Source organism: Macaca thibetana, chromosome 3, assembly GCF_024542745.1.
Source record: "Macaca thibetana thibetana isolate TM-01 chromosome 3, ASM2454274v1, whole genome shotgun sequence".
In the NCBI taxonomy this organism is placed as follows: Eukaryota; Metazoa; Chordata; class Mammalia; order Primates; family Cercopithecidae; genus Macaca; species Macaca thibetana.
In genome coordinates, this window is record NC_065580.1 from 159757327 (window position 1) to 159769330 (window position 12004).

At 44.0% G+C, this 12004-nt stretch overlaps 1 protein-coding gene across 1 annotated transcript in view; it reads left to right on the plus strand.

Annotated features, from left to right (window-relative positions):
* Window positions 1–413: 413 nt before the first annotated feature.
* The window catches only part of VPS26C (VPS26 endosomal protein sorting factor C), a 45072-nt gene continuing 33481 nt past the window's right edge, over window positions 414–12004 (plus strand). The window contains exon 1 of the mRNA XM_050784624.1: window positions 414–722. Within this exon, the coding sequence (XP_050640581.1) occupies window positions 666–722 (57 nt within the window). The 5' untranslated portion in view covers window positions 414–665. The remainder of the gene's footprint in view (window positions 723–12004) is intronic.

Sequence of the window (12004 nt, forward strand, 5' to 3'; positions counted from 1 at the left end):
CGCGCAGGGGCTGCACCCCTGAGGGTGACCGGAACCGTTCCCGTGGGAAGGGCAGGGAATGGCGCCTGGCCACGGACAAACAAGGGGGCGCCGGCTCTTCAGAACCCCAGGGAGAAAGCGGTAGAGGGCTACAGTTGAGGAGATTAAGGACATTTGAGGAGGGCAGGCATTCCCAAGTTATAACCTCCAGAAAGACAACTCCATAGCGCTACCCCTCTGCGCCGCACAGCCTGACGGGAGCATCATGCTTCCTGCGCAGGCTGCGTCCGACAGACGGCCTCGGTCCCGCCCCCGGCCGCGGGGCACGCCGGGAGAGCCGAGAGTTCTTCCCTCCCTCCCCTAACCCAGAAAGAAAAGGAGCATTTCCGGCGTAAGACTATCCCGAGTGGGGCTAGTTTGGTCCCGCCTTTCACGCTCGGAGTGGGCGGGGTGAAGGGTGACAGCTCTTCTCCCCGCACTAAGGCCTGCTCCTGTGCCGGAAGGAGGAAGGCGTGGAGCGTTCGCCTCTCGGAGCTAGGAAGTGTGTGCGACGTAGGTGCGAGGTCACGTGAGCTGCTGCCGGCTGAGAGGGAAAGGGGCGGGGCCCAGAACGAAGGGGCGAGGCGCCCCTTGTTTCCCTGGGGTCACGCGCAGCCGGAAGTGGCGGCTGCTGTGGAGAATTGGAGATGGGAACGGCCCTGGACATCAAGATTAAAAGAGCGAATAAAGTTTATCACGCCGGGGTAAGTGGGGGCTTGGGGTGGAGATGGGGTTGGGCGGGTCTGCAGGTTCCGCTGTCTCCATCGCCCTGCACACGTCCCGCGTCCCTAGGCGGGGCAGGGCTGTCCCACCAGGTGCGTCTCCGCCAGGTGGGTGCGTTCCCGCCAGGTGCGTCCCCGCCAGGTGCTTCCCGCGCGAGCCTGGCCTGCCCTGCGAGGGGCCCCGCGAGAGGCGCCGCCGCAGCATCTGCGGGACGTGCAGGGCAGGCGCCCGGCTCCGGGGCTGCAGCTCTTCCCATCTGGCCCCTTGAACACCCGGCGGTGGGCATTGGGCCTTCAGGCTTGAGCTCCCGCAGTGAGCGCTGAGGGCAGAGGAGTTGACGACCAGACTCCCCTTTCCCTCTCTCCTAAGGTGCCCGCAAAGGTCCAATGAACGAAAGCTAAAACTAACCTTGGAAGCAGTAATGGGTATGTCTGGCGGCAGCATATATTAAGTGACAGTCACTTTTAACAACATACTACGAAAGTTACTCCTTTTTCTGGTTTTATTCTTCGACTGAGATAAAGGATTGACTATTAAAATGCAAGCATAAAAAAATAAAATTTTGACTCTGCCATTAACAGGTTTTGTGACATTGGCCAGTCATTTAATCTCCTTGGGCCTCAGTGTCCTTATTTGCAAATGAGGGTGTTGTAAGGTTCCTCTGACTCGGGGAATCTCAACCCTTACTCGACATCAGAATCAGTCACCCTGAGGAATTTTAAAATATGGTTGCTCGGGTTCCACTCTCGGCGATACCGATGATACATGTGCAGCTAGGGTTGAAATCACAGCCCCAACACTCTTCGGAATAAAATTGATAGCAGTGGTTGGGCATATTAATGCAAAGTAATCTCACAAGGGACAGAGTACCAGACAAAGGTCTTGGATGGATGCTGAAACTTTTGGGCAAAAGAACTGGGGAAGCCTGGTATTTACACAAGCTCAAATGGTCATCCCTTTGATGGTTAATTACAAAGGGAAAAAACTGGCCTGGCGTGGTGGCTCACACCTGTAATCCCAGCACTTTGGGAGGCCGAGGCGGGCAGATCACCTGAGATCAGGAGTTCGAAACCAGCCTGGCCAACATGGTGAAACCTTGTCTTTACTAAAAATACAAAAATTAGCCGGGCGTGGTGGCAGACGCCTGTAATCCCAGCTACCCCGGCAACCGAGGCAGAAAAATCGCTGGAACCCGTCAGGCAGAGGCTGCAGTGAGCCGAGATTGCACCACTGCACTCCAGCCTGGGCCACAGAGTAAGACCCCCTTCTCAAAAAATCAAAAGGGAAAAAAGCTACCTTTATAATGGAGAAATCTGGTAGTCACACTCTAGCCAAGCACAACAATGAACACCACTTTACCATCACAACTAATGAGACGACTGACATTCGGTACCCCTTGGCATGATGCACCAAAAAGGTCACAACTCAGCTATGTAGTATTCCCGCCAAAAATGTTTAATCCATGTCAGTTCATAAGGAAACAATCAGGCATATCCAAATTGAGGGACATTCTGTGAAACAAGTAGCGTGGTTTTTTCAGAAATATCAATGTCAAAAAATAAAGGCGAGATAATTTTTCTAGACTAAAAGACTAAAGGGACATGAGAACCAAATAGAATGCTTAATTTCTGATAAAATATAAATCCGAATATGGACTATAATTGTTGTGTATTGGTGTTGAATTTCTCCAGCGTAATATTTTGGTTATATAGGAGAATACTTCACATGCTGAAGTGTTTAGGGTCAAAGTGTCCAGCCATAGACTGTGCACATATGTTTATGCACATGTGTGTATAGGAGAGAAAGTGAATGTGGCAAAATACTAACAATTGCTGAATGAGGTTAAAAGCTACATGAGTCTGTATTCTTTTTAAAAAATAACAGCTTTGTAGAGATAATTTAAAATACAAAATGTACCCTTTGAAAGTATACAATTCAGTAGTTTTTTAGTGTATTTGCAGAGTTGCGCATCCATCACCACGATCTAATCTAGAACATTTTCACCCCAAAAAGAAACCCTGAACCCATTAGCTGTCACTCCTCATTCCCTCTCCCTCCTGACCCCTGGCAGTGACAAATCGACTTTGTCTCTGGAGTTGCCTGTTCTTGACATTTCATATAAATGGAATCGTACAGTTTGTGACCCTTTTGACTGACAGGCTTCTTTTACTTCAAGTAATGTTCGGTGTTCATGCTTGTCATAGCATGTGTCAGTTCCTCATTCCTTTTTATGGTTGAATAATATTCCATTGTATGGATAGATCATATTTTGTTTAACCACTCATCTCTTGATGGACATTGGAGTTATTTCTACCTTTTTGCTATTAATAATGTTATGAACATTGTAGTACAAGTTTTTATGTGAGAGGATATTTTTATTTCTCTTGGGTGTATACCTAGGAGTGGATTTTGCTGAGCTACTTTAACTTTTTGAAGAGCTGCCAAATTATTTTCCAAAGTATCTTGTACCACTTCACAGTCTACCGGCACTGTATGACGGTTCAAATTTTTCCACTACTTTATAGTTTCATAACTTTTCTGGAGCTTGGAAATGTTTCAAAATAACAATGGGAGGGCAATGACAGGAGACTCTATGCATTTAACTTTAGTATTCATTATTTCATTAACAAGTTAGCACATTCTTTTCAGAAATGTTACTCCAGCTGGGATGCTGAGATATCTTCTGTGGTTTTAAATATGATACAAGTAATGAAAAGTATATTAGAAAAGAGGCAAGCAGTGGAATGATAAAGTTGCCCCAGCAGAAGTCATCCACAGCCAGGACCACTTCCTGCGGGTCGCAGAGTTGAAGACTGAGTCAGCTCTGTCCCTCTAGACTACATGTCCTGATGCTAGTATCAGGAACAGAATCTGCAATTGATGGCTGAAGGCAGCTTCTCTCAACCTTCAGTCACTTTTTACACTTACATGCATTTTAAAGGAAACATTATATGGTGAATATAAAAGAAAAACATTGCTATATTTTTTTAAAAGGCAACAGAAAAGAGAAAGTTATTAAACTAATTAATCAATTGACAAAAATCTCTGACATGAGTGCCCATGATTCATGTGCTAGACTCCATGATCTGTGACTCAGGGTAGGTGGAGTAGGCAGCCAGCACTGTCATGGCTGCTTTCCAAGCCCCACGTAGCAGGACCCTTGCGGTCTGGTCCTCCAGGAGGCCTCATTGACCGCAGGCAGTGCATATGTCACTTCTAGTTTGCACTGTGGTTGTGGGAGAAGCGGCCCTTCTCTCCTACCCTCCTCACCCTTAGCTGGCTGCAATGGAGCTGATAGCATACACATTTTCTCTTTTCTCCGTACATCTCAACAGTGACAGTAAAGATTCAGTTACCAAAGATTTGACTTACCTATGGGCCTGCCAGAGCACCATGCCTACAATTCTGGGTTGCTTGAGGTGGCTGCCACCTACTTTAGCCTGATTCTAAGCAGTACTATCCCAGACTTGAGGTCATGAGTGATTGTCTTTCAAGTGAAATGTGTTTGTCAGTGTAAGCACATAAGGCAAGCTTATGTTCCAGCAGAGGTTCTGGCGTAGGGTTTGCCAGCCAGGCAGTACCACTCTCATTTTTCTGATGAGGAAATGGAGGCTTAGACAAGTTGAAGAATTTCATAACCCACTAGACAAGTTGAAGAACTTCACCCGACTAATGACCGAGTCTGGATTCCAACTCAGATCAGTTCCAGTTCAAAGCATGTCCATCAAACACTATTATTCTGCTTCCCTAGGAGTGGCCATTTTTATGCAAAATGGAGGAATTTGTAATATAGAAATGTTATTCATTTCTTAGTAGTGCTGTGAATAACATTGAGATATTTCAATAAAAAGAGACTGATACGACTTCTACTTTGAAGATATGCTGATTCTGTTATTGTGCTTTTCGGTATCTTTGTTGTGGAAGCATTTGAAAATGACTTGATTCTATGGACACCAGAGAAACCTAAGTTATACTTAGATTTAAAATTGACCTTTTTTTTTAAGAAAAAATATTGACAAAATGATTTTTTAAAAATTACAGTTGAAGCATTTAAAAAATATAAACGTAATACATGACATGTTAAAAACGTAATATCCCGGCTGGGTGTGGTGGCTCGTGCCTGTAATTGCAGTACTTTGGGAGGCTCAGGTAGGCAGATCACTTGAGCCCAGGAGTTCGAGACCAGCCTGGCCAACATGGCGAAACCCTATCTCTACTAAAAACAGAAAAAGTAGCTGGGTGTGGTGCACGCCTGTAATCCCAGCTACTTGGGAGGCTGAGGTATGAGAATCACTTGAACCCGGGAGGCGGAGGTTGCAGTAAGCCAAGATCACACCACTGCACTCCAGCCTGGGCAACAGAGCATGACTCTGTCTCAGGAAAAAAAAAAAATAACATGCTGCAGAAGAAGGTAAACTGAAAAGTCAAGTCTCCTACTCTTCCTGACTGCCTGTTCTGCCCTTGGACGTATTCACTGATGATTTGTGTACTGTTCCAGACACACGTGTGCACACACATGCAACTTGTTCTTTTGCTTAATAATGTTCCTTTATCTTGGATACTTTTTCATATTAACATTTTCATTAGTCCCATTCTTTTTTATATTATTTAATCAACTTCATTCAACCAATGTCTGTTGATCTCATGAGGGTTACAGGTTAGTAGAGAAAGGCAAATATATAAAATGAGAGATGATTAAAAAGATGATCAAGTGCTCAAATAAGAGCATCTGTGGTGTATGAAGGAGCATAAAGTAGGGTATAGTCATCTAGGGGGAAAAGTGAGAAGCTAGGGGCCCTTCTGGAGCTTCATTGAACCTAGTTTTGAAAACTAAGCATTAGAATCTAGTTTTGAAAAGTAAGCATTAGAATCTAGTTTGAAAATCAAGTATTAAACTAAGTGCCCACCATGCACTGCTGGTCTCAGTCATGAGGAATAGGCAATGTAAACCTAGTGAACAAGAACTTGCAGACGTTTGGGATGCAATCTGAGTCCTGTAGACTGTTTCTTTCACTTGATTGACCAGGTGTTTATAGTTGTTCATCCTCATCTAATCTGGCAGCAACAGCAGTTTTTTAATGTGACTTAGGTTGACCGTCTTTCCAAAATATTTGTTTTCTTAAGGTTTATTCTGTTTTGTTTTGTTTTTTAACTTTGTAAGTTGGCTGTTTAGTATATTGAATTGTAGCCTCCTTTTTAAAAATGCAGACATTTTGCACTAAGTTCTACTCTAAAGTAGTACTTCGTACCTTAAGTTTTTTTTGTTTTTAATAGGTGAGTGAATTATTGTAAAGCAAAAACCCTTGTAACCCTCCCCACGTCCTGCTGGAGAGGAGAGTGGAAGTAGGATCACTTCACCTAGATTCTAGGAGAAGACACTGCTCCGAAGGACCCTGATGAGGTTTCATGGTTTAGTAACCTCATGCACTGTGGGAATGTCAGAGGACCCCGAGATAATGCTCCACTGCCATGTCTGAAAATTGTGTCCCACAATATTTGATTGGTAGTGTTTTCTATTATTGTACAACTTAAAATATCTTTTAATTTCCATTATTTTTTTGACATGAGTTGTTTAGAAATGTGTGCTTCAGTTTCTGTTATAGCAACAACTCTTGTCACCCATAGCCTTGTAAAAAATCCTAATTTTAATATTTAAATTTTAGAAAATTTCTTACAAGCAGAATTACAAAAAGAGTAACTAACAAAAGTGAGATTATGATGGGATAACAGAATGTCAAGTCTAATTGTCAGGAAAGGACAGAATAACATGGGAATGACAATCAAAATGGACTAAGGTCTTAAATCTAAGATCTGAAACTATGAAGCTACTAAAAGAAACATTGGGGAAACCCTCCAGGACATTGGTCTGGGCAAAGATTTCTTGAGCAATACCTTAAAAGGACAGGCAACCCAAGCAAAAATGGACAGATGGGATCACATCAAGCTAAAAAACTTCTACACAGCAAAGGAAACAAAGTGAACAGAATAACATGGGAATGTTTTCTATAATTTAGTAGTAACTGGCAATAGTTTACAAATACATTGTGTGTATACCGCTGTCATTGCACTAATTACCTTCTGTTGTAGTGACTGTTCTATTAGTCCACTCAATTAAAATATTTGATTTTGTTTATCTTTGTATTCCTGGGCCTGGCAGTACTCGCCACTTAATAGGTGCTCAAAAACTTTATTAAATGATGAGTGGAAGCCTTAAAACATTTTTAAAAATGCATAAGACTGCTAGTTTTATAAATGCATTGATCAGAAAGGGGAAACTATGGTATTGTAAGCATATTATGGGTTTTGCTTCGTAATTATAAATAATATTCTAGGTATCAATTCCAGAAAGATGTTGGTAAGATTTATTCTTATTTTGACATAGCCCCAGAGCTACACATTGCACCCTCCATTACTTGTGTTTGCTTTAGAATAGTCATTCTTAAGATCATGATTCAAATAAATTGGGAGTAGAGATTCCAGAATTCCTATAAATATGGTTTTCTGTCTGATTCGGGAATGGAATATAATAGAAAATTGTCCAAGGTTTGATTTTCCATGGTCTTCATCCTAGTTCCTGTGGCTCATTGCAAATATAGACCCTTTCTCCAAGCTTGCAGCATTGCTGTTGGGGCACCTTCTCCCTAAGCGCATCCTTCCCCTTGGATAGAAAACTTCTTTTTTAAGTATTTGATTAAAATAGAGATAAAATCATGCTGTGTTGCCCAGGTCAGTCTGAAACTCCTGGCCTCAAGGAATCCTCCTGCCTTGGCCTGACAAAGTGTTGGGATTACAGGCATGAGCCACCACGCCTGGCTTAAAAACTTGACTTCTCTTTCCAAAGACCCATGTATGGTATGATAATCAGGAATTGTGTTAAAAATTCCCTAATTCCACACTTCCAGTGAAAGATAAATTTCCCATGGAAATACCTAACACTGTTTTATAATTAGGTAGACTAGGACAGCCTTTTCCAGCTCACAGAGTGCTTTAATCCTTCCATATACTGTTAAGAGGTGGTGTTTTCCCCATTTTTTGGTTCAGATGAGAGCAGATATTTGAAGTTACGTCTTTTTAGTCCTAAATCTAGGATTCTGTGTGCCTTCTCTGGGTCTTAATTCTCATCTGTAGGATGGAGATGATACTACTCAAAGGCTGTATTTTGAAAACTAATGAGATCGTGTTTTAAGACATTTATCCTAGCTTCCAACACCTCGTAGGGGCCGGAGTAATAGGTGGTGGCACTGTCAAGTTTTTTTTTCCACGCTCTGAGGTCTGTTCACCCTTAGAACTGCCCTTTGTGTGCCACAACGCTAGTTACATTAGTACACCCTCCAAATGGCATAATGAGTGCTTGTCAGATGCTTCACCGATTGTCAAATATGTGCCCACTGTCTATGTCTACTTGGAGGAAGGAGAGTCAGTGACCAAGGAGAACATACAGAGCAGACAGCGTTTTTGGCCCTGAGAGCCGAGGGTGATTTTGGTATTGTTGCAACTCCTTTGTTTAGTGCAGTAGATGTGTTCTTGGTCAAAAAGTTGGACTCAAATGCATTGTAAATTACTTTATGTCTTGGAACGCCGTAGGGGAGCTTACTGGTTAGAAAAATCCTGCAGTAAATATTTCTGTAGTGTAAATTTAATGCATTTGTTTTTACAAATTCAGAATGTTTTACATTCTTAAATTCTGGCACATGTACTCATGAAAATGACATTGTTAAATATTATGGTTGTGAAAAACGTAAATAAGATATTTACGCCCCAGCATAGCCAGGTTACAATGAGAAGAAATTTATACACTGTGGACTGAGTATTGTTACCTTAAGAACCTCAGTACTACCTGAATTTGGCATGCCCGTAAATTCTTGTGAAAAGAAAAGGAGAAACCCTATACATAAGAGTTCATTATTATGAAGAAAAATTGCAAAGCTAAAATGCTAGTTTTTTTTTAAGCTTAAGTATTCTACTTTAACCTGCTGGATTCTTAGTAAATGAATGATCAGTTGTAGTGAACGCTTGTTGTAAGGACTCAGGGTATAAAAATTTAAATCTTTGCTAGGAGAGATCTTAAGATAATTTGGAGAGGTATGAACCTTTTAGGAATACAGTCATCCAAACTTTAAGTAGCTCTCTTTTTCCGCTAATAACCTAATCCTCCTGAAAAAGCTTGTCTGCTAAATCATAACCTAAACTCTTATGTAATGCATAAGAAGCATTTTCAGGATTATCCGAGATTGTCTGAAAACTGCGATGCGATAAAAAGTGTTCATGCAGTTCTCCACTTGGTGTTTGTTGCCGCAAATCTTGTACGAGCCTGGGCCTGAGCAGTGGTAAAGCTTGCTTGACCACAGCGGCGTGTTTCGGCACTGGACAGGTCTCAGCCTGTTTTGCACACCCTTCATCCCCTGCAAGCTGCTTGCCAGATCTCCCTCAGCCACGATGATGGGCTTTTCCTCTGCCTCCTCCTAATGCCGAGTCCCCGACGCAGACGCTCATCTCCGTTATGTCATTTAGGAGTCTACTCTGTGTCTCCAGACATGCTTTCTCTTAGGCCCGAAACCTGCAGCCTACACCTTCTGCCTGTTAACAAAGGAAGGAAAAAGGAGAAAACTTTATTTTCCAGGTAACAATATGTAGACTGAGGACACGTAGCTTCTGGGAAAGCGAAAGCACGGAAGCCTGGGGTCCCTACCGCGCGTTCATCAGGTTCTGGAGTGCAGGGAATGCCCGGCGCATGCGCAGAGGTAACACACGTAACATCGCGTGTTCGTTTTGGCGCCGGGTTTTATCACTAAAAGTTGGAATGCGGCTCTGTATGTCGAAAGGTGAATGGCAGGGCATGGAGACGCTTTGCGTGCGCAGTCTCTGTGAGCCAGCTGCAACGGGCCTGGGAACCGCAGCACGGATCAGGAAAGGATGCTTGCGGGGCGCCTCCTGCGCAATCGGTGCTGCTGCTGGACTCCGGGGCGGAGGCGCCCGAGTCAGCCGCACTCACTGAAGTCGCTGGGCAACGTTTTGCTAGAACAGGTTTCTGTCTGACTGCAGGCAGATCTCACGGCAGTTAACCTCGTAGTGTGAACGATATAGGGGTATGTGAGCAACGCTTCCCCCTGCTGTGGCCGCTTAGTCTCTTGGCGAGGGTCTCATCTCCTCCACACACTGGCCAGCTGGAGCCGCGGGTACCATGTGCAGCGCAGCGCAGACTCATGGGCGCTGCAGGCTGGTGGGCGCTGCACGGTGCTTCACCGTCCCCTGCCCCGTGGCCCGGCTCCCCGCTTGGTGCCCCACCCGGAGGCGACAGAGCCCATCTGTTCTGTCTGGACTCGGTTTCCAATCCAGCTAACGCGAACTTTCCGCCGGTCCCAGCCGTCCCCTGTCCTGGGAAGTCGTGACTGCCATTGCCCTTGCTGCCCCTTTGTCCCCATCCTCCCACGCCTCTGGTGCTCTGGTTCCCCAGTCCTTTCCCTCCTCTGCAGTCCTCTCTTCCGCCCTTGCTCTGGGCTGACCATGAGCAAGGCAGGGTTGTGAAAAGCTGGAAGGGGAAGCCAGTTTGCCATTTGCTTTCCGCTTTCATTTCAACCACACTGGAGTTTGTGACGTCGTAAAGTTCCCCATTTCACGCATTTCTTTTTCCATCAGGTTGTTGTTATACAGACAGGCAGTGCTTTTACTGCATGTGGCTGCACCCCCACCCCAACCAGTTACTTTTCTAGGTTTCAGCTTACATTCAGAAAACTGACTGACTTGTTAGCCATCGGCCAGGTGGGCTGACCTGCGTCCCGTCCCCGTCCCCGAGAGCACACAGGCCAGACGCTTCGGAAGCGCGTGGTCCACGCGTCACCTGCGGACAGGGGCTCGCCCACGAGAAGCCCCTATGGCCGAAACTCAGAGGGAAACCTTGCCTGTTTGCTGTCCAGAGCCCAGGGAGAGGTCAGTTGACCTCAGAACCTGATCCCTTTTTATTTTTTCCAGAGCATTTTCTAGATCAGTTATTTACAGACCTCATTTTGGGAAACTGCACTTCCTCTTTTTACATATATTTGCTTTTTTTTTTTTTTTTTTTTTGAGACAGAGCTTCATTCTGTCACCCAGGCTGGAGTGCAGTGGTACAATCTCTGCTCACTGCAGCCTCCATCTCCCAGGCTCAAGCGATTCTCCTGCCTCAGCCTCCCGAGTAGCTGGGATTACAGGTGTGTGCTACCACGCTTGGCTATTTTTTTATTTGTAGAGACGGGATTTCTGCATGTTGCCCAGGCTGGTCTCAAACTTGTGGGCTCAAGCAATATTCTGGTCTCAGCCTCCCAACCACCATGCCCCAACTCCATATTTAATTTTTAAATTATAAAGTGGTAAAACTTAAATTTATTACCACGAATAAAAGAAAAAAGTATGTCCTGGATATTTTTCATACAAACACAAATATGTAAAGATGGAATTTTTGTAAAATACTTCTTATTGTCCTCTAACTTATCTACAAGAACACGTTATGGACATGTTTATATGGCGAGCAGCCATGAAAAAACCGCCTGGGCTTTTTATTGTCTGTAATGGAGAGCTTGTGCTGTCACTTGTTGGCAGAAAAAAAATCCAGGCTCAGAGAAATAGTGCCTTTCCCAAGATGATAGAAAATATATTTTACCTTTCATCTGGTTAGTTAAAATAGTTGTTTCCTCATATAAATAGGTCAATAAAATGAACATTGTTTAGGATAAAGATTTTCCAAAAAAGCAGTGAAACCCTTTTATTAAATGAAGTCTTACATAAAATTCTAATATGTCAATTTTAATAATAAATATTAAAATACTTTATTTTATAAACAGATAAAAGCAGAGCTGTTCTACTTTAAGTGAGAATATCTGTTTTCTCCCTGCCTTCCCTGACTCTTCCTCACATCCCAAAGTGGCTGCTGAGGTGTCTTCACAAGCCTAGGGCCAGTGGTTCTCTTGTAAAGTATTAGTTACAGGATGTCGTGACCAGCGAGAGGCAACAAGGTTGAAGTTTTTTCATGCCAACCTATTTAATTTGGTCCTATGTTAAAACTTATAAGTTCTGTCAGCTTTCAGATATAATGCAGTGCCTAGGGCCGGGCACGGTGGCTCATGCCTGTAATCCCAGCACTTTGGGAGGCTGAGGCAGGCGGATCACCTGAGGTCAGGAGTTCAAGACCATCCTGACCAACATGAAGAAACCCTGTCTCTACTAAAAATACAAAAATTAGCCTAGTGTGGTGGCGGGCACCTGTAATCCGAGCTACTCAGGAGGCTGA